Here is a 26,020-nt window from a genome sequence, read left to right as displayed (position 1 = left end):
AGAATAAAAACCATATGATCATCTCAATAGATGCAGAAAAAGCTTTTGACAAAATTCAACACCCATTCATGATAAAAACTCTCCAGAAAGTGGGCATAGAAGGAACCTACCTCAACATAATAAAGGTCATATACGACAAACCCACAGCAAACATCATTCTCAGTGGTGAAAAACTGAAAGCATTTCCTCTAAAATCAGGAACAAGACAAGGATGTCCACTCTCACCACTATTATTCAACATAGTTTTGGAGTCCTAGCCATGGCAATCAGAGAAGAAAAAGAAATAAAAGCAATACAAACTGGAAAAGAAGAAGTAAAACTGTCACTGTTTGCAGATGACATGATACTATACATAGAAAATCCTAAAGAAGCCACCAGAAAACTACTAGAGCTAATCAATGAATTTGGTAAAGTTGCAAGATACAAAATTAATGCACAGAAATCTCTTGCATTCCTATACACTAATGATGAAGAATCTGAAAGAGAAATTAAGGAAACATTCCCATTTACCATTGCAACAAAAAGAATAAAATACCTAGGAATAAACCTACCTAGGGAGACAAAAGACCTGTATGCAGAAAACTGTAAGACACTGATGAAAGAAATTAAAGATGATACCAACAGATGGAGAGATATACCATGTTCTTGGATTGGAAGAATCAATATTGTGAAAATGACTATACTACCCAAAGCAATCTACAGGTTCAATGCAATCCCTATCAAATTACCAATGGCATTTTTTACAGAACTAGAACAAATAATCTTAAAATTTGTATGGAGACACAAAAGACCCCGAATAGCCAAAGAAGTCTTGAGGGAAAAAAATGGAGCTGGAGGAATCAGACTCCCTGACTTCAGACTATACTACAAAGCTACAGTATTCAAGACAATATGGTACTGGCACAAAAACAGAAATATAGATCAGTGGAACAAGGTAGAAAGTCCAGAGATAAACCCACGCACCTATGGTCAACTAATCTATGACAAAGGAGGCAAGGATATACAATGGAGAAAAGACAGTCTCTTCAACAAGTGATGCTGGGAAAACTGGACACCTACATGTAAAAGAATGAACTTAGAACACTCTCTAACACTATACACAAAAATAAACTCAAAATGGATTAGAGACCTAAATGTAAAAGACCGGACACTATAAAACTCTTAGAGGAAAACACAGGAAGAACACTCTTTGACATAAATCACAGCAAGGTCTTTTTTGATCCACCTCATAGAGTAATGGAAATAAAAACAAAATAAACAAATGGGACCTAATGAAACTTAAAAGCTTTTGCAAAGCAAAGGAAACTACAAAAAAGATGAAAAGACAACCCTCAGAATGGGAGAAAACATTTGCAAACCAATCAACAGACAAAGGATTGATCTCCAAAATATAAAAACAGCTCATACAGCTCAATACAACCCAATCCAAAAAATGGGCAGAAGACCTAAATAGACATTTCTCCCAAGAAGACATACAGATGGCCAAGGAGCACATGGAAAGCTGCTCAACATCACTAATTATTAGAGAAAGGTAAATCTAAACTACACTGAGATATCACCTCATACCAGTTAGAATGGGCATCATCAGAAAATCTACAAAAAACAAATGCTGGAGAGGGTGTGGAGAAAAGCCGACCCTCTTGCACTGTTGGTGGGAATGTAAATTGATACAGCCACTATGGAGAACAGTATGGAGGTTCCTTCAAAATCTGAAAATAGAATTACCATATGACCCAGCAATCCCACTACTGGGCATATACCCAGAGAAGACCATAATTCAAAAAGACACATGCACCCCAATGTTCCTTGCAGCACTATTTACAATAGCCAGGTCATGGAAGCAACCTAAATGCCCATTGACAGATGAATGGATAAAGAAGATGTGGTACATATATACAATGGAATATTACTCAGCTATAAGAAAGGAACGAAATTGGGTCATTTGTAGAGACGTGGATGAATGTAGAGACTGTGATACAGAGTGAAGTAAGTCAGAAAGAGAAAAACAGATATTGTATATTAATGCATATATGTGGAACCTAGAAAAATGGTACAGATGAACCGGTTTGCAGGGCAGAAATTGAGACACAGATGCAGAGAACAAACGTATGGACACCAAGTGGGTGAAAGCGGCCGGTGTGTGGGAGGGGGTGGTGGTGGTGTGATGAATTGGGAGATTGGGATTGACATATATACAGTAATATGTATAAAATGGATAACTAATAAGAACCTGCTGTATAATAAATAAATAAACAAACAAACAGAATGGTGCTGACATGGGAAAAAATGCATGCTTTTATACATATTATGAGCAATGGTCAGCTTATCTCATTTTATTTTTCTTTTGATAGTACACAAATTCCCCTTTAGCTCTAGCAAATAGATAGGTACAATAAAAAAACAAATACCTATTTCTCTCTTGACGTAGCCAGGCTCCAAAGACATTCTCCCAATATTCCCTACCCCCTAGTATTTACAACCTGTGTAGTCCCCTACCACTTTGTACCCGGATTAGTCTGTGTGACCAATAGAATATGGCAGAAAGTATGATAAGTCACTTCTGAGATTAGGTTTTAAAAGACTATGGATCTCTTACAACTCTCGCCTAGGCAGAAGCCAGGTAGCATGTCATGAGGACATTCAAGAAGCCTATGAAGAAACCTACCTAGAGAAGAACTAAGATGTCCAACCAAAGGGTAGCAATGGACGTGCACCTCCCAGCATTGATGTGAGTGAGTTCGGGACTGGAATCTCCTCCAGTAGAGCGTCTTCAGATAACTTCAATGCTGGCCATCAGCTTGACTGGAACTTTCTGAGAGACCTTGAGCCAGAATCACCTAACTAAGATGCTCCCACAGAAATTGTGGGACTGTAAATATTTTAAGCTGCTAAATTTTGAGATAATTTGTTACTCAGCTTTGGATAACTGATACATCTCTCCAGCAATTCTGTAGGGGAAAAAAGTTATGGGTGTGTGTTTCAGAAAAGGCTGTTAAAATGTTAAATGACTCCCGATGCACACATAAAATTATGAGGCACAGAACAAAGAGAAAAAATCCACATACACACAACCTCACATACCAACAGCAGAGCAGGTCTCAGCGTTTGGCTGAATAGGCTGCTGCCAAGCAGATAGAATTTGAGAGTAAAAAGGTTGTGATTAGCTCCAAATAGCTTGCCCTATTAATGGGAAATTTTACCAGTAAAGACAAATTTCATTGGGTCTTTTTAAAAACAATTTTTTTCTATTTCTTTCTTTCTTTTATTTATTTATTTATTTTTGATGTGTTGGGTCTTCATTGCTGCATGCAGATTCTTAACCGCTGCGCCACCAGGGAAGCCCTCGTTGGGTCTTATAGTATCAGGACTACAAGTCTGGGACCCTTAAAGACTGCATCAGGTCTTTAAGGGTCTCCTGAAAGGCATAACATCTTAAAACAATATTTATAATAGGGTCATGACAGAAAACAAAATCTAACTCTAATAATGGTTCATCTGAAAAGACTTTTAATACTGAGATTACTTACAAAAGTGTGGGCACGGTTACTGGCACCAAGAAAGAATGTTGAAGCATCCAGAGACCATAGGAGAGGGAAGATATTTGGGCAAAAGGTAGGAATTTTGTTATCAGAGTCCACGGACAGGTGGACCCAAGGAGGAGGGGGCACTCCATCATAACTACCACAATGTCAGGACATGACCACCCCCAAAACCATGGTTCCCCAGGGAGAGAGAAAGTGGGAAAGAAATTTATTCATCTCTGTTTTCCCCCATCCTCCAGTCTCATGTTGGGGCTTTCCTTTGGGCAAAGCTGACCGGCAGCAAGAGGGCAAAGGAGCCCAGCTGGTGCAGGGGTCAGTCTCCCAGGGCAAAGCCAGACAGAAAAGGACAGAGAATGGATGGTGAGGCATGGCACAGTATTAGAGAATTTCTAGATTCTTAAAGAATTTTAAGGTCATCTAAGACAGTCCACCAGGCAGTCTGTGTAAATTCTCTTTACTTCACCTCCAGCAGATGTACCAAAACTTCCAATGGTAGCAAAAAGCATGGCCTCTGGAGTCAGGCAGGCCTGCTCCCCACTGCCAAGTTGTGTGACCTTGGGCAAATGACCTAACCTCTGAAAACTCAGGTTTCTTCTCTGTAATGCAAGCATCATCATAACAACCTCACTGGGTTGTGGTGAAATTAAATAATAAACACAAAGGTGAGGAGACTGGGCTCTTCCCTGACAGGGAGCTGTTGACCTAGTTAAGCGTGAAAAATTTGATTACCAGATTCGCAGTGCTACCCGACTTCCAAACTAGTTGAGTGGTTCATCAAACCGTCTTCGTTTCTACTTAAACACCCATCAGCTGATGCCTGGTAAAAGCATTCTGATACATCCATATAAACAAATACTGTATAGGTATATTTCAAAATGTGGTAGTTCTCTATATACTGAAGTACAATGGCTTTCAAGATAATACTTATAATTTAAGATAGATATGGAGATAGATAGATAGGTAGGTAGGTAGATAGATGGATAGGTAACCTCTGGAGCGATTCACAAGAAACAAGGAACAGTGGTTCCATTAGGAAGGATTTGGGAAGACTGAGCCCAGTGGTAGAAGGACATTTTGATTTTTATTATATAATCTTGATACCTAAAGTCTTTTGAGTTATATTCTTCTGTTTATTCCATTTTTTCCACACAAAAAAATAAGACACTATCCCTACTTTAAGTAGCTCCAGTCTAGTTGACAAAAAAGCAAGTAGATAACCATTATGCAGTGTAATAAGTGTGGCCTATCTGATTTTCCTTATTTAGAACTTGAAGACACACACACACACACACCCCAATTGCCCCTTAAACTCCCTTTTTTCATTGTACTCATCACATTCTAACATCTTATATAATTTATTTATTTATGATATTTATTGTCAGTCTCCCTCCATTCTATGAATGTGAAAATTTTTGCCTGTTTTGTTCATTGATAGATTTCCAATGCCTGAAACGGTAAATTTTTTCAATGGGTGTTTGTTGAACTAATGTTGAATGAATAAATGTTATATAATATAAAATTATGAAAAAGGACCTATCAGAACACAGCAGAAGGAACACAAAATATGTACATGGAGGTCAGTAAGGCTTCACAGTAGAAGTGACATTTGTGCTGTCTTGAAGCAAATCTGAGTGACTTTGCCTGAAAGGCCTAATGCTCTAAGAGCAAGTAAATGAGAAATACAGAAAGATGAAACACACAGGGAACTGGAAGTCCAAAGGTAGAAAGATATGAGAGAATGACATGTATGAGAAACTGAACATATGGCAACAAGTATGGGTTGCTGTTAATTGTTTATGATGGTGGGATGATGGGTTCTTGAAGATTTGTTACATTGTTATTTCTTCTATGTATGTTCAAATTTTTTCCATAACGCAAAGTTAAGAATAAATGGGGGCTTCCCTGGTGGCGCAGTGGTTGAGAGTCCGCCTGCCGATGCAGGGGACGCGGGTTCACGCCCCAGTCCGGAAGGATCCCACATGCCACGGAGTGGTTGGGCCCGTGATCCATGGCCGCTGAGCCTGCACGTCCGGAGCCTGTGCTCCGCAACGAGAGAGACCACGACAGTGAGAGGCCCGCGTACCGCAAAAAAAAAAAAAAGAATAAATGAATAAGGGGCTTCCCTGGTGGTCCAGTGGTAAAGACTCCTCTCTCCCACTGGAGGAGGAACGGGTTCAATCCCTGGTCGGGGAACTAAGAGCCCTCAAAGATCCCGCATGCCGCAGGTTGCGGCTAAAATAAATAAATAAAGTTTTAAAAGAATAAACCTTTGTATAAAAAAAAAGAATAAATGAATAAGTAAACCACTTTTGAAGAGTGTAAAAGAACTTTAAAAAATGTTTTCTAGGCAGGGGGACATGGCTGTGGTTACCAGCCACAAGTAACAGCAGCCAAACTAGGGTGGCAGTAGGTAGTAGGTGAAAAGGGTAAATACCAGAGAAGGAACATATAAGTCCATAGTTTTTCAGTTGTGAATGACAACTCAGACAAGCTCAAGTGTAAAGGGGAATCACGATTGGTTCACATGCTAGGAAGTCCAAGGAAGTATCTGGGCATTAAAAACTGCATGAACTTAATGGATACCACTAGAGCTTTGTCTCTCCCTCATATCCTTTTTATCTCTGTTCAACTTCGGTTTTCAGATAGGCCTTCCCTAGCTGGTAAGCAAGATGGCCATCGATAGCCCCCACCTCAAATCCTCCCAACTTAAAAAACCACTCTCTCCCAGTGTCCGTATATATCTCTCAGGGAAAATTCTGATTCTCTACTTGGGTCATGTGCTCCTCCCTGACCAAACACTACAGGGTAGAGAGATGGTATGGAATGATTGGCCAAGCCTAGAATAGGCACTAGCAGAAGAAGATGGAGGCTCAGACACTCTTTTTGGTGTTCTGAGCACCCATTTCCAGTGTAGGGGAGGGGGAGTTCCACCCGACACCAACAAGCAATACTTCAGACACCAGCTGTGTGTCCTACAATTAACCTCAGTTCTGACACTGTTGACCCAAAGATAGCATCAGACTCCACAGGTCCTACAAGACTGCCACCCCCGCTCCTACTTCAGATGCCAGTCGCAAGTCCAGGTTGTTACCTGTACTTCTGACCAACAAGCTGTAAATCAGAGGTTTCCATGATTCCCCCCCACCCTGCCCCTCATGTTTGATAAATGTGCTAGAGAGGCTCACAGAACTCAGGAAATCCATTTACTCACTAGATTACCGACTTAGTATAAAAGGATACAACTCAGGAACATCCAAATAGTAGAGATGCATAGGGCAGGATATGTGGGAAGTGGCACGGAGCTTCCATGCTCTCTCCAGGCATCCCGTTCTCCCCAAATCTCCATGTGTTCAGCAACCTGAAAGCTCTCTGAATTGTGTCCTTTTGGTTTTCTTATGGAGGCCTCATTACATAGGCATGATTGATTAAATAATTGATCATTGGTGATTGGACTCCAGCTGCAACTCCTCCCCCTTTCCCCAGAAGTTGGATGTCCAAGGACTGAAAATTCCAGTCCTCTAATCACATGGTTGACTTCACTAGCAACCAGCCTCCAGCCTTAGGTGGGTGAGCTCCAAAATCATCTCATCAGCGTAAAGAAAAGACACCTTCGTTGCCCTCCTTATTCAGGAAATTCCAAGGGTTTTAGGAACTCTGTGCCAGAAACAGAGATGAAGATCAATTATATATTTCTTATTATAAATCATAATATCTAGACTTCCCTGGTGGTGCAGTGGTTGAGAATCCACTTGCAAATGCAGGTGACATAGGTTCGATCTCTGGTCCGGGAAGATCCCACATGCCATGGAGCAACTAAACCCATGCGCCAGAGCTACTGAGCCTGTGTGCCACACTACTGAAGCCCACACCCTAGAGCCCGTGTGCTGCCACTACTGAGCCCACACACCGCAACTACTGAAGCTCGCTCACTCTAGGACCCGTGTGCCACAACTACTGAGCCTGTGTGCTGCAACTACTGAAGCCCACGCACCTAGAGCCCGTACTCTGCAACGAGAGAAGCCACTGCAATGAGAAGCCTGCACACCACAATGAAAAGTAGCCCCTGCTCACCGCACCTAGAGAAAGCCCGCACACAGCAACGAAGACCCAACGCAGCCAAAAATAATAAAAAATAAAACAATAAAAAATGAATCATAATATAGACACCATGGTTGACAGCTCTACCAGGACCACATGGAATAGGGGAAGGAAGAATCCCTTAAGGAAGACAGGGTAGCAGATCCAAATAACTGACATCATAGCCCCCATGGAGGGCTACAATTGATATTGGGGATGGGAAGACTGGGGGGTGCAGAATGGACTGAGTAGCAGGAGAGTGTAAGGATAGAGAGAGAGGGTTTATTTTTCTAAATAAGACCAGACTGAACCAGGTTCTGGAATGATAGAGAAATTTCTTGTTGGGGTGGGGGTGGGGGGATGAAAATATGAGACTCACATTAGCCTCATATGGTTAATGTTACATCTGGGGATGAGATAGTTAAAAATCTCCCACTTGTCCATAGAGGGATTTTTGAAGGTTGAATATGGATTAAAAACTGGTGATGGAAATGCTGTAATTTTCTCAGGTAAATTGTGAAATTGAGTGCCATTAGAAAAACATCCCGAAAATAGCATTGGTTTTGTTGGCATGTGACCAAACCCTGAACAGCTTAGATTAGTATAAAAGAGATTCAAATATATGTCTTTCACATATGCTTAAGAAACTGAGCTGAAGAAAGAGAAAAAAGCAGCACATGCCATCTGTTTAGGAGGTAAGAAAGCTCCGGAGAGAGTTTGGAAAGAAAGGGAGGCTTCAGTCTTCTAAGACCTGTCGGCAGTGAGAAAGGCAGAGACGCAAAGAAACAGAAACAAGGTCAGGACCAAGGGCACATACAGAGCCTGAGGCCCGTAAAGCCAGCAGGAGCACTGTGCCTTCTGCTGTGTACCACACCAAATTCTTCCCATCAAAATAGTCCACATACATCTCTAAGAAATCCTGCAACGTGTCTCAGCGGCAATGAGCTATTGCCATTAGTGGTATGATCGATCATGCATAGGACTCATTGGCCTATGCCCCGTGCTTGCCTGTTAGGAATGAAGGAAGAGGTTTTGATGACATTGGGCCAAAGAATCAATGAAACCAACCGTGCAGTAGAAACCTACTATGGCTCAACCATTGTTCTCCCCTGTGAGGTTCCTGAGCAAGCAATACATTCAAGAACCATCTATAGATGACAAGTCAAAATATTCCTTTATTTCCACCTGAATAGGCGCCCAATTTCTTAGTGCAGAGTTCTCCTGTAAAAACAAGATTGGAGAAAAAGTAAAGGCCAATAGTAAAGGCCTACATGAATGCTTTCCTCCCCATTACACACCAAAATCTCACCCTCTGTCCTGCCACACTGGGCCAGAAAGAGAAGCAAAAAAAAGTATGGTTGGCTATGCATTTGAGGAAGAGAAAACAAGACGGCGAGATCCCAAGAGGAGGCTCTAGCTCAGCTTACCTATTCCTGCTGCACGAAATAGAAGAGGAAACTGCATGGAGGTTCAGAACCCTGCCCTTGTGAAATGTGGACCAATTAATTTCCTGGAATCTGCCCAATCTAATGAACAAGTCTTCTCTGGGAGAAAGCAAAGACCAGGAGAGAAGGGGAGAGATGGAATGTCCCTTGCCTTTAAATACTTTCTCCCCAAAATGTGGGCCATGGACCAGCAGTATCATCATCTACTGGTAGTTTGTTAAAAACACACATTCTTGGGCCCCACCCTAAATTAGTAGAATCAGGGAATTGCTTTTTTTTTTTTTTTTTGAGGTACGCGGGCCTCTCACTGTTGTGGCCTCTCCCGTTGCGGAGCACAGGCTCCGGACGCGCAGGCTCAGCGGCCATGGCTCACGGGCCCAGCCGCTCCGCGGCATGTGGGATCTTCCCGGACCGGGGCACGAACCCGTGTCCCCTGCATCGGCAGGCGGACTCTCAACCACTGCACCACCAGGGAAGCCCTGGGAATTGCTTTTTAATAAGATCTCCTGTGGAGTCACATGCATGTTAAAGTTTGAGAAGCACTGAGTTTGTGAATCCTAAATCCATGCCCAAATTGTCTGTCGTTTGGATCTTCACTCGCTGAAATAGTGCTCTGCATATAGTCAATAGTTAATGAAAAGATGTTTGAGAAATTCCCTTTGGCACCTAATTAATTCCATTTGAAGGGAGGAGGCCATTTCTGAGAAACCAGCACACACTTACCAATGAGTGGCTTAGACAGAGACAGAAGCATTCTAGAAACAAGCAAACAAAACTGTTCTAGACATACACACACGGCTCTGCAGTGTGGGACAGATGGGCATAGTCAGTTTCCTCTCACACCATCCCCCCCGCCCATAATATTCCCTCCCTTCCTCACTCATGCTCTCCTTCATCCAAGCTAGTCTGAAGCTCTTCTGTTGAGCTCTGTTTCCTACACAGGATAGTACCACGTGTGTTACGTGTCTTTTGCAGCTCTGTCCTCAAACCCAACATTGAAGAATGAGACACTGTACCATTAAACCAGGACACAGAAGGAAAACAAAAAGCAATTGGGCACAGCAGTATTTCTCACATTTAAATACTGTGACCATCACGACCCAATTCACATCTTATCTCTGACCGTAGCCAAATCCCAGGCCTGGTTGTTCATCTGATATTTGCTTTCAGTGGCTCTTCCTACCTAAGTAGGAAGGTAACAATAAAAATTCAGAGCACCCAACTCCCAGTTTCTTCTCTTTGCTCTACCTGACACAATACCTTAAAGTGAAAAGGGCCAGGGGTTGACAAATGTGGACTGAGTCTGCCGTAACATTATTATGTAATCCAATAACGACAAGATTTAATGAGTCATAATTAAAGTCATAATGTGTTGAGCACTTACAATGTACTTCACAACAACTCTATGAAGTAAGTAGTAACCCCGTTTAATGAGTGAGGAAATTTGAAGTTGTCAGAAGTTGAATAACTTGCTCAGGAAGCAGCAAAGTTAGAATTCCAACCCACACCTGTCTAAGTCCAAAGCCTCTTAACCACTGAACTAGTATGATCTCTCACTGATCAGAAACTACTATAAACTCACTGCGTGAGTAGAAAATCATTTTCCGGTTCTGAAGAACCTAGGGGCAGGACAGGAATAAAGATGCAGACATAGACAATGGACTTGAGGACATGGGGAGGGGGCAGGGTAAGCTGGGATGAAGTGAGAGAGTGGCATGGACATATATACACTACCCAACATAAAATAGCTAGCTAGTGGGAAGCAGCCGCACAGCACAGGGAGATCAGCCATGTGCTTTGTGACCACCTAGAGGGGAGGGATAGGAAGGGTGGGAGGGAGACGCAAGAGGGAGGAGATATGGGGATATATGTATATGTATAGCTGATTCACCATGTTATACAGCAGAAACTAACACACCATTGTAAAGCAATTGTACTCCAATAAAGATGTTAAAAAAAAACACATTTTCCTTCTTTGGGGCTATGAGGAGGATTAGATGAGAATAAAGATGTTCAAGCACTTAGAAAAGTAAGGTGCTGTAACATATAAGGTACAACTTAGTACATTAAGGCTGTGTCCAAATAAAAACCCTCAGTACCATACAAATGGTAAGTACACGTGTGAAAAGTGTTCACCCTTGAAATTAGAGATATCCCAGTTTGTTCGATACACAGTTCTTATTTATCAAATTAGAAAATATTTTTTAAAATTTAATCCTCCATGGTGGCAAGGATGTTGGGAAACGAGTACGTTGCTGGTGGGAGGTCAAGTTAATACAACCTTTCTAAAAAGCAGATTGAAAGTATGTTCCGAGACATTTTTAGACATTAGCATAATTTCTTGCAAGGAAAAACAAATTAGGACAAAAACTTAAGTATAAATATAGTTGGTTAAGAGCATAGATACTGAGACCAGATTGCCTGGATTTAAATCCCAGCTCTACTTCTTATTAGCAGTGTGACCTTGGGCAAGTCTCTGTGACCTGGTGTCCAAAATAGGGATAATAATAGCACCTATTTCACTGGATTGTTATGATATAAGTGGTATCTATTATTTGTATTATCTCAGTGTTTTTTGTAATACCAAACAATTGGAATCAATCTATCTGACCACAGAAAAATGATTAAGTATGCTATGCTGTAGACACAAAGGGAATATTATGAAGTCATTAAAAATAAGGCTTTAAAAGACTATTTAATCACATATAATGTAAAGTAAAAAGAGCAGGAAACTGTATATATCGTCCCATACCACTCATGTTCATTAAAAGAGCACTTTGTACAGATACAGATGTATAGAAAACAACCAGTAGGAATTACATCAAAATATTAACAAAGAATATATCTGGGTGACAGTGTAGGGTTGGGGGTTTCTTTGTACGTTTCTGTACTTTGCAAATCCTCCAGAGCAGTGTTTTTCACACTCTTCACAGGCATATGAATCACCTGGTAATCTTGTTAAAATGCAGATTCTGGGTCAGTAGGTCTGGGATTTTGCAGATTCTCCACCTTTAACAGGTTCCCGGGTGATGCTGGTGCTACAGGCCCAAGGTCTCCACTTTGAGTAGCAAGGTTTTGGAGCAGGGGTCCTCAAACGTGCGTGTGCATCTGAACCAAGTGGGGGTGGGTGGATCCCATGCCTAGAGTTTCTGATTTTAGTAGGTCTGGAGTGGGACCCTAGAAACTGCATTTCTGTTTTGCAGGTGATCCTGATGCTGCAGGTCTGGAAACCCTGCTTCAAAAACCACTGCTGTAGAATATATATACATATACTTTTTTCTCAGCATCATAAAGGAGGGGGGAGCACTAAAAAACAGGCCAGCCTTCTCCACTGTTTACAAAATCAAATGCAAACGCTTCATCCAAATGCCTCCATAATCTAACCCGATCATTTCCAGTTACTTTTGTTTAGGCCATAAAAATCACACCACTAATGCCCTAAACACACCCAAGATTCCGAACATCATGCCCTCTGCTGTTTCCTCACTCTGGTTGAGATGTCATTTCCTTCTATCTCCTCATGCCCAGATCTTACCCATCTGTCAAGGCCTTCGAAGGCCATTACCGGTACAAAGCTTCCCTTCCTTGGGGCTCCACGGGACTTTCTGTTCCTCCCTGATGACACTTACCAATCTCTGCCTGGCAGAGTGACTCTGCCGGTGGGTGGTGTATCTCCCCCAGTAGACTGGGAGTTAGTTAATGGTGAGCAGGGCATCCCTTCCTTGACTATCTTTGTCTGCCCCCTGACCTCAGCAAATCCCCAGTAGACAGCCGCCGCTCAGGGCAGACTGAAAGAATGAATGAACGAAGGGATGGAACCTCCCGAAGCAGGGCAGAACTGTCCTGTAAATGGAAATTCGAATGCACGCCCAGCCTTGATGACCAACAGTAACAGGTGTTTTCCATCTCTGATGTCTGATTCATTCTGCACAACTGCCTGCACACCCAGGCTTCGGCACACGGCGGCTCCTGGAATCCAGCGCCCTACACGCTGAAGTGCCCACTGTGTTCTGGGCGCCTGGGCAGCCACACACGGAGACACACCTCAGCGACAACCTGCATCCACAAAAAAAAGAGGCCCTGCCACCTTAAAAATATTAACGCCTCACTGCAAAGAACACGCGCGCGCGCGCGCACACACACACACACACACAGACCCCCTCCCCCGTGTGCCTCTTTCAGACTAGGCGCGTCTCCGAGGGCTGGATTGAATGGGAAAGAAAGGGCCAGTCTTTGTCATTAATCCTCCCCTCCTTCAGGCGAGCCAAGCTTCTTCCGGGTCAGCGACAATCACCGCCAACCCCAGCAGGCCCTCGGTCCCCCTCACCGCTAGCCCCGGAGCGCGCGAGGGCCAGGTCGCCACCGCCCGCAGGTTGAGGGAGGGGAGGAGGGCGAGGAGGAGGGCGGGCGGCGCGGGAGGAGGGGAGGGAGGGAGGGAGGGAGGAGGGAAGGAGGGGAAGGCAATCCGAGGAGGAGGAGGAGAGAGCAGCCTCCCGCAGCTGGCGAGGAGAATGGGAGTGCGGGACGACAGACCGCCGCGGGGTGTCACGGCCGCGGCCAAGCTTGCCAGGCGTGGGGCAGGCGCCCGGCGCTTTTAAACCCGGGAGGGCGCGGCGGCGGCGGCGGCGGCGGCGGGCGGATCGCGGCGCGCGCTGGGCGCCGGGTGGCGGCCGAATGGAGAGGAAGGGCTCGGCGGCCAAGGGGAACCCGAGCCCGCCGGCAGCCGGCGAGGCTCAACGGCCGCAGCCGCCACTGTGCGTCCCGGGAGGCGGCGGAGGGACCCCGGCGCGGGGCCAGGGTGGCGCGGCTGCGGAGCCAGCCGAGTTCATCCGGCGAGCGCACGAGTTCAAGAGCCAAGGGGCGCAGTGCTATAAGGATAAGAAATTCCGCGAAGCCATCGGCAAATACCACAGGGCGTTGCTGGAGCTGAAGGGGCTGCTGCCGGCCTCCGGGGAACGGGAGCGGGACTCGCGCGCGGCCTCCCCGGCCGGGGCCCCCAACCCCGGGAGCCTCTCGGAGGAGCAGAGCAAGACGGTGGAAGCCATCGAGATCGACTGCTACAACAGCCTGGCAGGTGAGCCGCGCCGCGCCCCCGACCCCTCCTCTCCCTGCCCTCCCGATCTCCCGCCAGGCGCCGGTCCCCATTCCCCAGCCCCGGGCCTCCGGGTCACAGCCGACCGCCGCGGCGCGCCGCGACGCACACGCCCCCGCTGGGACCGTGCCGCTCTGGGAAGGAGAACCTGAGAGGGGGGCGCTTTGGGAAAAGTGTGACTTTTAGGATTATACCTTCCAAAACTCGTTGTCATCTCGCATTCCTCCCCCGCATCCTCGTAAATCTCGCCTATAAATAACTGGACCGAGAGATGGGGACCCAGCCGGCCTGGCGGCGACTGCTACTGCTACTACTGCTCGCCAGTGGCCCTGGGTCCAAATGCGGGCAGCAGCACCCAGGGTGGGCCACCCGCACCCACGGCATGCCCAGTGGCTGCTTGCCTCAGGGATCGTTAGCACCAGAGCTCGCCCTCACCTTCCCCGCAGCTGACCGCATCCGTCTGAGTCAAGTCCTTCCCCAAGTTCCTTTGGCCCCAGTAGCAAAGGGCAGTTTGCTACGATGCCTTCAGCATCTCAAGCAAAATGGATTCCAAAATGCACTTTCTTCTCTCTGAGCTCTGCTGGGGCCCGGGTTGCCAGGTGAAGAGAGCGATCTCAACGGAAAGCTAGTCCAAGGTTGGGCTTGAGCTGTGCTGCATTCTAGCTCTTCTCCCTGCCTCACTCCGTGTAGCACTGGTTCTCACACCAGCTAGCTGCTAGGCTTGAGGAAGACGAAGCCCTTTTATTGGGATAAGAAGGTGAGGTATACATTCCCGAGTACACTTTGGGGATTAAGGTCAAAGGCGGGCGTTTTAAAAATTAACTTTGGCACAGAAAATTTTAAAGTCTCTAAAACTGGAGGAGTCGGGGTCACTCCAGGGGCTTCATGTGAGAAAGTGGAAGATGTTGGCAGAGGCAATGGCCTTATATTTGAAAAACACTCTCTCTCCTCTTCTCCCACCCCATTTGGTGGGATCTGGGCATGATCCAGCTCCTCTGGCCAGATAAAGGCCATCGCTCCTAATCCTTAATCCTTGAAGTTGCCTAAACTAGCTCTGGACAGTTGTAGCAGAGTCAAGTTGGGAGAATGGGTGTGGTTGGGGACGGTGGATTTGTCTGGGGCCCAGACAGCTGGGGATGAAAACAAATGTATGGACAATTCTGCTCTGTTCCTAAGTGCCAGTCAGCTCAGTTCCCTTTGAGATCTCTGGCGCCAGCCTACCTCTGCCTTCCCATAACGCCACGTCCAGTGTCATCTCTAGTCAGGCAAAGCCCAGGCACTTTGTAGATTGTTAAGTAGTTTACAAACTTAAAGGATTAATGATAATAGTAGTAGTAGCAATTGTGGAAATGGTGGTGCTGATAGCAGTACTAGTAATAACGGCAGCAGATAAAGTAGTAGGAATACAGCATAGATGGACTATTTCAATCCATCGCAAGGTACACCATGACTCCCTTTATTTCCCGTAAGTCTCTGGCATATTCGTTACTGCCTGATGAATATAAAGGGCAGAGTGGCCATGGGGGAAGGAGGGGGCACTCTGGATCACTAATGCAGTGATTTCAGAGTGGTAATGGAGTCTTATATTCAGTGTTTTCCATGGGCATTCTAGAGTTGCCCCTCACCCCATGCTTTGGCTGCCGGCCGATGGCTAGCACTGCCTACTTTCTACCCCAGAATTGGTTACATTTCCAAGGTGAAACCTAAGCTGTGTCCTTGGTCAGGCCAGCCCACTCAGGGCAGGGCTAAGATCTGGACGGTTCCTCCACTTCCATACCCACCCCTCCACACACTTTGGAAAACTTTAGTGGCGAGAGAATGGAAAGTAGCAATGGCAGATTTCCCCCTCTGCTGCCTTCTCCGGTGCTCACCACTTATTAATATTAATAACTTGTGGATTACAAAAGTAATGCTTACCTATAAAATGTATTTTCGTTTAGAAAATACAAAATTACCTTTAATCCCACCAACCTAAAGAAATCCATTGTGATATATTTCCTTCTGTATTTTTTCCTATACCTAAACATAAACTATTTACAAAGCTAAGGACCTCCCGTATCCTGTTTTTATTCCCACTTGCCATCATTGTGTCAGAGCATTTTTACATTTCACTAAAATATTTTTGTGAAGATTATTTTAAATGGCAACCTAAAATTTGTAAATGTGTGTTTACAATGAGCATTTGATGGAAAGAGAAAGAAAGATGATCGCTGTTATTGCTGTTAGAACCAGAACAGTGCAGCGTGGCCCATAAGATAATCTACACCCCCCATCCCACCCCCGTGCCTGATTAAAGGGAGGAGACAGCAACTGCAAGTTTGTTCCAGCAAAAAGGCAACTGGCCCTTCCACTGGGGCTGCAGTGCTGGCTGAGCAACCCAGTGGGCTTCAGGAGAGAGCAGTCTGAAGATGTTGGTTCTCTCAAGGACCTGTCCTTCCACACAGCTGTGCATAGAGGGAGAGGTTTGGGGTTTAGAAGCAACATGAACTAGCCCAGAAACACCTGGAGGATTAGGCTGTGTTGCTAAGGGCATCTCAGCACCTAACAAAAGACTATTATGAGGCTTCGGGAGGAAACCTAGATTCAGTGGACCCTTGCACTCTTAATGGAAGACTCCAAGAGAACAGCAAGGGGGCGGTTAGAATCTGTTAAGAGATGTTAACCTAAAAATCCATTTGGATGACTTGAGGTGACCACTTGAAGGGTGTGCAGGCAACGTGCAAAGTGCCTGTGGCTGTGGTCTCTTCTGCCTCGGAGTTCCTTCTGATTAGTAGGGATCTGGCCAGGGGTGCAAGACCCCCAGATTTGATTTTGCATGTCTTATTCTCTAAGAAATTCAAGGCAGGAAATGAGAAGCATCTTCTTCCTTCAGAATTTCTAATGACTTTGATACAATGATTAGAAAAGATATTCTGCCTGGGAAGATGTAGACATGTGATTCTTAGCAAGGCTGCAAAAGAAGCATGTACTGGCCTGTCGATCAACTCCCACTGACCTTGAGCAAGACACAGGACTCCCCTGGGGCCTTGGAATGTTCTGTGCAAAACCTCTTGAAGGACAGAACCTTTTGCTTTACAGCTGTTCCTGTGGGGCTGTAGTGGCCCCAGCTGGGTTTGATCAAAATGTTGCAATGCATGACTCTGTTGGTATTTTCAAATGATGTTCAGGACTCAAATGCCCACAGTGGAGATGGGTGCTGACAGGCCATGGCATTGGATCTGAAGGCTAGACGAGAGTCAGCTTATGTCCCTATTCCTGGCATACCTCGTGACTTTGTATTAGTCCCTACCACATCATTTTACCTCCATTTTCTCATCCATTTAGAGCTATGTTTGGGCGGGGTTTTTTTTTGTTTTGTTTTGTTTTTTACCAGAGGGGCAGATAATATCCACTGATGCCAACTGAAAGTCCCAGGACAGGGGAGTGACAAGGCCTAAAGAAGTCACGCAAGAAAAAGGCCTGGATGGGAGCCAGCTTTATCAGTGCTTGTGGACGTGTTTTGAAGCCATGGGACCGGGTCAGCTACATAATTTGTGAGGCCCAGTGCAAAATGAAAATGTGGGGCTCCTTGTTCAAAAAAGCAGGAAAAAGTTGTCATTAAAAGTTTTAAAAGATAAAGTTTTTCCCCTTTCTTTCATGGTTTCTCTCTCGACTGGAATGGTGTTTTTATCTGCTATTTAATGTCATTTCAAGAAAATTACAATTTTAAATTATTGGCATGAATTTACTATTCATCTTTATAGTGTGCAATGCCAGTTTTAAGTGGAAATATAAAAATGCTTAACTGGTATATGAAATCATGTCAGTTACACAATTCACGTTTCGTAGCTTGTACATGCATATGTAGTTTATTCTTTTTTTTTTTTTTTTTTTTTTGTGGTACGCGGGCCTCTCACTGTTGTGGCCTCTCCTGTTGCGGAGCACAGGCTCCGGACGCGCAGGCTCAGCGGCCATGGCTCATGGGCCCAGCTGCTCCGCGGCATGTGGGATCTTCCCGGACCGGGGCACGAACCCGCGTCCCCTGCATCGGCAGGCAGACTCTCAGCCACTGCGCCACCAGGGAAGCCCTGTAGTTTATTCTTACTGAAACCATGGAAATGCTGACAAAATGAACTCAACTCTTTTATTTCACTTTTTATATGCATACTTTATAGGTGCCCTTTCTACCAGTCTTGGCTTTCTGATGAATAAGGAAAGGAAAAGGAGCTATTCCATACTCCTACCCTAGTCTTTCCTCCTCTGTCATCCTTTTCAGCATAAGTGGTTGGCTAGTACAGGGCACTTAAGCAAGAAAGGATGTGATGGGGTTTTAGGTTATTTTTGTTTCTTAGAACACCATTGCTCTCTTTCTGCATTTGAAGCAATTTCTGGGTTGAATGGAAAGCCTGGCCTCTTCGGCTGTCAGCGTGTGTGCTTACTTAGTTATTGACCTAAGCCTCTTGTTTGTTGCTGAACTCCCCTGCATTGTGGGTCCACTGGAATTCTGAGCTCATGGGGCATCGTGAATGCTATATACTACATGGGCCTGCAAAGAATAGTTGTACCTCTGTCTTCTGCTCAACTTCATGCTCCATTATCCAATCAGGCTTCACTTCCAAAACACAGTTTCAAAGGTAAAATAATTAGAATTTCAAGAAGTCAACAGCGGAGCATTAAACCAAATACAAGGCCCTTCTGAGCATGGGTCTCATGTGACGGCACCCTTAAAGCCGCCCCTGCAATGGGACACCAGAAGCTGACTGAGCGTATACATCTAAGGTGGACAGAATTAGATATAGACCCTGAGGCAGATTCTAAGACAAAAGGTACCCCACAGAAATTGGTGTGGGAACCAGAGAACCAAGCAGGAAGATGGATAAATTACAAATGCAAGAACTCAGTGAGAAAAAAAAAAAGAGGTCAAGAGCTAGAGACAAGCAGTAACCTGGTAGCCAGAAGATGAATTGTTGGGATAAGAGCTGGCAAAGGAGGGGAAAGAAGAGGGGCTTCATGCTAAGTTGCTCAGTCAAGATGCTGCCATCTGGATGGGAGAGTTTGACTGGCCAAGCCATTGTTAACCTGAGGCTATTCCTCAGGCAGCCCCTTGGCCAATAAATCTTAAGCCTGTAAATGTGGCTTCAAAGATCATCTTCCAAGAAAGGATGTGAGAATTGAAACTTGTAGAATGCTTTCAAGGAGAGAAAATTCTGAATGTGGACTTTGGGCTGAGTTTCTAAAGTGGATTCTGAAGTTCCTTAGTTTACCTGCAAAAGTAATGAGTTGGGTGGCTCGTAGCCAGAAACTGTCTAAGATATCTTGAAGTAAGAGTCCCTACAGCCAAAAGGCACGGGAGTGCCCCATCCAAGGCAAGGGGACTTGGCTGCAGGATGGACAGGAGGGCCAAGGTGTGGAGCAGCCCAAAGCTTCACAGAGCTTCACAGGTTGGGAGTGACCTTCAGATGGGACATCCTTTCCTGCCAGCTCTTCTCTTTCTTCACCAGGTTGTGCCTCCTCCAGAGAGCTGGGATAAAAGCCAAATGTTTCAACCAACCAGCCAACCAGCAATTTCCTAATTCCCAGATATTTGGCTTTGGGAAGTCAGAGGTCCATGCTGGGACCAGAGTTTGCCATTATCACCAACGCGATTAGTGTGGTCCATTCCTAATTACATAGCAGCAAGCACAGCTCTAGCACAGACAGTGGTACCAGACATTTGAAAAGCCAAAGATAGGGGCTTCCCTGGTGGCGCAGTGGTTGAGCGTCTACCTGCCGATGCAGGGGACACGGGTTCGTGCCCCGGTCCGGGAAGATCCCACATGCTGCGGAGCGGCTGGGCCCGTGAGCCATGGCCGCTGAGGCTGCGCGTCCGGAGCCTGTGCTCCGCAACGGGAGAGGCCGCAACAGTGAGAGGCCCGCGTACCACAAAAAAAAAAAAAAAAAAAAAAAAAAAAAATGCCAACGATAGGGGAATTCCCTGGCAGTCCAGGACTGGGCTCGGTGCTATCACTGCCGGGGCCCTGGGTTCGATCCCTGGTCAGGGGACTAAGATTCCGCAAGCTACGTGGTGCAGCAAAAACAAACTTTAAAAAAAAGCCAAAGATAATATGACAGAAGATTAAAAGAGTTTAGTCTTGGCGTTCATATGGCCTTGAAATGATCATAAGCAGTGCAAAGCTCATTATCTTCCTTTTAAACATACACACACATTTTCATATCAGCAATGAAATGATGCCATGTCTGGTAGGACTCAAAACCAACAGTTCCCAAATATTTTTTAAAAAGAAGCAGGATGTAGGAGCTATACTCAATATTTTGTAATAACCTATAAGGGAAAAGAATCTGAAAAAGTATGAGATTATATATAATATATATATATATATTATATATAAAACTGAATCACTTTGTTATACACCTGAAACTAACACAACATTTGTAAATCAACTATACTTCAATTAAAGAAAAAGAAAAAAAAAGGAAGGGGAATGTGTAGTGCCAAGGAGAGCTGACTTGAACTAAAAGAATCCTGGGTTGAAATATATCCAAGTGGACCTTCTCTTCTCTTTCAGCCAAAAGGAGTTTAAAACAGCACTGAAATTACAGACAGCGTTTACAGAGAGGAAGCTTGTGGAGCAAAGTTTCCCTGCCACAGTGTGTCTGTGGGAAAAGAACAAAAGTGCTAAGGAAGTGCTAACTAGCTAGCTCGAGAGTTATGGAAAACCAGAATTACGATTTCAGATTTGGTTATGACTCCATACCTTACAGAGGTGTGTGAATTTCCTTGTCAACATTACCACCTTGTTATCAGCGTGAGCTTAAGCATTTCCAAAACTAGGGATACTCACCACTACCTATAGTGACTTATTTAATAACCACCACCACAAAACAACAACTATAATAATAATAGCAGTAACAATAATGGTAGTAAAGACTACCGTGAGGAGCCCAGCTCCTGGCACCCAGTAGATGTTCCGTAAATGTGTTTGAAAGGAGTGAAAATGCTTATCCCAGCGTCTGTCTCATTAAGGATCCAAGAAATTCAATCATTTCATTAATATTCATTGAGCAACTAATAGGTGCTAGACGCTGGGCCTTGAGGGCTGGGAACACAGGAGTAAACATAAAGAACAAGGTCACTGCCTTTCATGAACTTACATATGTACCTGTATAACTTTGTGAGAAAGAAAACTCAAGCTGGAGCAGTTAAGTCCCTTGCCCATGGTCACACAGTAGTATGTGGCAAACTGGGATTTCTCATCTGCCAGGTCTGTAATTCCAAAGCCTATAGTCCTAACCATTCACCCCGCAACCTCCATCTTTAGAAGTTTCTTCCTTAGGTACTAAAATTTGCCTCCTTGAAATTTCTATCAATCCATCCATATTCTATCTATCTTTTGAAACAACAAAAAGTACATCTCATCACTGTAACAAGGAAAAGCCTTGACAGTTTTAGGGCAACTCGCTTGCCCATCCTCCAGTCTTGTCTTCTGTAAGTTATTCCTTTTACCGTGATTGTGCCTTGTGTGATTAGGATTCCCATTCCATGACCATCCTGGGTGGTTAAGGGGAAACTGTCCTGCTCTCTGTAACCAGGTTCTATGTCACTAGGAAGGTGACCTGAGAGGAATGAGAATCTGATGAGTCATAATTTCTAATGAGCCTGGAGGCTTACAGAAGCCTCACCCATACCTCCCCTAGTTTTTATCCCCTTTGCTCCAGAGTGTGTGAATTCCAGTTAAGAGATCTTGAGAAATTTAAGTGGATGTGGTAAGAGTAGGAATTCATTTCAGCCATTACTTTTCAGTAACCAGTTTGTGGATACAATGACGGGAAGTGACCCATTAGAAAAATAACATCTGGACTTGTGCAGATGCATTACTCCAGACCTGGTCAGTTTTAATGTCATGAGAGTGATGATACCATCATTTAAAAATATGTTCTGGTTTAAGTGCTAAACGAGATTGGACACAGTATTATTCTGTGTGGCATGGAACATTTTCTCTCCTAACATCCTGTAAAGTAGTATTTATTTTTTAGTTTGTGTTTTTATGACTGGCTGATAAGTTCTAACTTTGTGAGCCGAAACCTCATCTCCCAAGAAACAAAAACAACCCCTCCCCCAAACCCAGCAGTAAATAGACCAGTTGGCCCTGTGTCTAGTGGGACGGGAACTAAGGGAGACTCGTGTGACAGCTGGTGGCACATTCGCTACATATGTGAACTTAATCTGGTCTTGAGTTTCCTCACATATTAAATGGGTATAATCATGCCAGCCTGACTCGCAAGATAAGGGTGAAAAGCAAGAAGATAACGTATGAATGTACTTTATAAACTACAAAGTATTAGAAGTGTAAATTATCCTTTTAAGTGGGCAGGGATATTTAGGAGAACAAAAAAAAGAATAGAAATAAGAAGTGGGAACTGAGGCTTCCCTGGTGGCGCAGTGGTTAAGAATCCGCCTGCCAGTGCAGGGGACATGGGTTCGAGCCCTGGTCTGGGAAGATCCCACATGCCGCAGAGCAGCTAAGCCCGTGCGCCACAACTACTGACCCTGCGCTCTAGAGCCCGCGTGCCACAACTACTGAGCCTGCGTGCCACAACTACTGAGGCCTGTGCGCCTAGAGCCCATGCTCTGCAATAAGAGAAGCCACCGCAATGAGAAGCCCGCGCACCGCAACGAAGAGTAGCCCCCCCTCGCCACAACTAGAGAAAGCCCGCACATAGCAATGAAGACCCAACGCAGCCAAAAATAAATACATTAAAAAAAAAAAAGTGGGAACTGCCCAATGAAGGAAATTTTCACCTTTAATTCTAACAGTTTTAAGACAAAAGAGATACTTGAGTAGTACCTACTAGGAAAACTCTCTTGATGCGTGGTTTCTGCATTAAATATCTATTGATGCTGACTCTCCCATTTTGTTTCAAACGCACACAAAAAAACTGCTCCCCAAATGCACGTACTCCACCAAAAAAAGCACTTGCTAATACAGTAAAACAAAAACGTTTCTGATGAGCAGAATGCGAGGGACGTTCTTTGAAAGTCTTCAGACGTCCCCATCAAAAACACAGCGGAAGCGTGACTTGGTAAAGAGTGACGTGGACAGCAAGTTCTGTCTCTAACTCACCAGCTGCATTGGGTCAAGGAATTTTACCTCTTGGGCCGTAGTTTTCTGATGTCTAAAATCCGAGGGTTGGAGTCCAGGATCTCAAAGGTCCTTTCCAGCTCTGGAAAGAATAATTCTCCATTCTTTCTGAACTGGGTGGCCATTACCCAGAATGGGAGAGTTCCGTGTGGACTGATAGAGACCAGTCTCCAAAATCTGTTATTACGTGAAAAGGCAGAATGCAAAACAGTGTTTATTTGCTTTGTGTCTGAAAAAAGAAAAAAGATATAAACTAGCATCAACATATACTCTAGTACAATACTTGCTTTCAAGAAGATTATCTGAAATTATGCAAGTGGAGCTGTTCACTTCACTTGAATAGGGACTGGGCAGAGAAATTGGGGAGAGACTTTCACTTCTTTTTTTTTTTTTTTAAAGATTAAGACTTGATTGTTTTTAGAGCAGTTTAAGGTTTACAGCAAAATTGAGGGGAAGGGACAGAGATTTCTCATATACTCCCTGCACCCATACATGCCTAGCCTCCCCCGTTATCAGCACTCCCCACCAGAGTGGTACATTTGTTACAGTTGGGGAATCTACACCGACACGTCATGATCACCAAAAGTCTACAGTTTACTTCGGGGTTCACTCTTGTGTTGTACATTCTATGGGTTTAGACAAATGTATAATGACATGTACCTATCACTGTGGTACCATACTGAGTGCTTTCACTGCCCTAGAAATCCTCTGTGCTCTGCCTCTTTATCTCTTACGCCCCACCCTTGGCAACCACTGATCTTTTTACTGTCTCCATAGTTTGCCTTTTCCAGAATGTCCTATAGTTGGAATTATACAGTGTGTAGCCTTTTCAGACTGGCTTCTTTCACTTAGTCATATGCATTTAAGGTTCCTCCATGTCCTTTTTTAACTTTTTATTCTAAACCTTTCCATAGTGCATGACTTTTCTAAGTATATGCACTATTACTTTTATTTTTTACGAAAAACGATGACAGGATTATCTGTGTAGAAAGATTATGGGTAGTTTTGCTTTCTTCTTTTATATTCCCGAAGAAAACCTACCTCAAACACATAATTCTTAATGCCGTTCTGGACATTATCTGTGCCTTGTCTAATCCTGTCAGACTGTAACACCAAAGATGTCAAGCAAACTTATCCCAAACCTCAGACTTTCTCTTAGTTTCCCATAATATGACTTATCCTTTCTGCAGTGCCCACCACCCCCATGCACACATAGGGCTGGATCCTGGCAGCATGGTACCCCACAGTAGGGAGACGCCCCTTTGGACTCAGTAGCACGTGAGTGACGGTTTGCATCTGCTGGTGAGGCAGGGAAGAAAGTTGGGTCAGAGCTTGTGATACAAACTGGTCCTGAGCATTAGTGATGTGCCGCTGGTGTGGAGAAAGGGACCGTATGGGTGGTCCATGTCCAAGATGCTTGTTGGCCCCTGAGTCTAGGAAGTCCTGCCCATCGATAGCTCAGACACAGTGCCCAGAAGGAAGCTCACTCAATCATCAGATCTTTATTGGATACTTGCCATGGCTCTTCACAGCCCAAATCTCAAATCCACTGTGTTCTCCTCAAAACATGGCATGCGGTTGTGGGAACAGGGTTCTAATCTAGAGTCTGCTGTTACCTTGCTCCGTGACTTTGGAAAAGTCACATCACTCTGAGCCTCAGTTTCCTCATATGTAAACAATCGGTGTTGGGTCAGATGCCCTCCGAGTCCCATTTCGGAAGTGCTGAACTGTCTAGGAGTTTGAAGACCCTCTAGCTCCCCTCTCCCCCACCTTCTAGCCTCTCTCTCTGGAAGCAACCAGATTTAGGAAGGAAACAGGAAACGAGCTCTCTTTTGTTCCCGTTTACTGATATGTGCTGACAAATAGGCATAAAGATCTCAACTAAGATTTCCAAGGTAACCTTGCAAATCTGAGGGTAAACCAAAGTAAATGGCAGTCTCCCCGGACGATAGAGTCAGACAGAGGGTCTCAGAGAGAAACCAGAGTAGGGGTTGGAAGCCTCTATAAAACATTGCCTGGGCCCTGGAATCTGAATCGATGGTACCAGAGATTACCTACTGCTGCTACACCTTCTCAGATTATTCCAAAATTCAGACTTTGATTCTAAGCAGGCAGTCGTTCACCATAAGAAATCTGGCAAGACTAGCTGTATTAGGCCAGGAAGTTCTGATGGAAAAAAAAAAGCTGTTAGGAAATGAACTGGCAGCGGCAGGGCCAAGAGTTTCAGGGAGCAGTTGCTGGCTAAGCTATAGCATCTCAGAGAGTTGCCACCATTGACTCAAGACTGGAGAGCCCTGAGGAGTCTGGGCCAGATCTGAGGATTTGGGGGATGTGATTCTAGGCCAACTGCTCATGCTGAGTCAGAACGGAGCTCTTTCCTTGAATGGACCTGAACCTCAGGCTGTAGGTGCCACTGGGTCATTGGAACTTGTGTGGAATTCTCCCTGATACCTAGAGAGAGAGAGAAGGGCTGTGTTCCTGTGTGTGCCAGTGAAGATGGGAGGGAAGAAAGGGAGCACAGAAAACCTGTAGGGCAAGGTGGCCTGATGGAAAAGATCTTTACTTAGTGTAAGAGGATCTGGGTTTGACTCCTGACTTCCCATCGACTCCTCCGTTAACCTTGGGATGGTCCTAATCTTGACAAGCTTCTGCTTCCATTATAGCATGGGAGTAGTAGTATGCACCAAACAGGATTGTGATGGTGATTGAAATTAAAGGATACATGCACGCATGCCTAGCACAGTG

At 44.8% G+C, this 26,020-nt stretch overlaps 1 protein-coding gene across 1 annotated transcript in view; it reads left to right on the top strand.

The window, feature by feature from the left end:
• The first annotated feature begins 13,591 nt into the window (after nt 1–13,591).
• TTC9 (tetratricopeptide repeat domain 9) overlaps nt 13,592–26,020 on the top strand; it is a 31,104-nt gene continuing 18,675 nt past the window's right edge. Inside the window, exon 1 of the mRNA XM_082833672.1 lies at nt 13,592–14,138. Coding sequence (XP_082689798.1) covers nt 13,739–14,138 — 400 coding nt within the window. The 5' untranslated portion in view covers nt 13,592–13,738. The remainder of the gene's footprint in view (nt 14,139–26,020) is intronic.

Source organism: Leucopleurus acutus (genome assembly GCF_964270905.1).
Source record: "Leucopleurus acutus genome assembly, chromosome: 1".
NCBI lineage: Eukaryota > Metazoa > Chordata > Mammalia > Artiodactyla > Delphinidae > Leucopleurus > Leucopleurus acutus.
The sequence above is the reverse complement of the archived record's forward strand: the minus strand, read 5'-3'. Positions and strand labels throughout refer to the sequence as shown.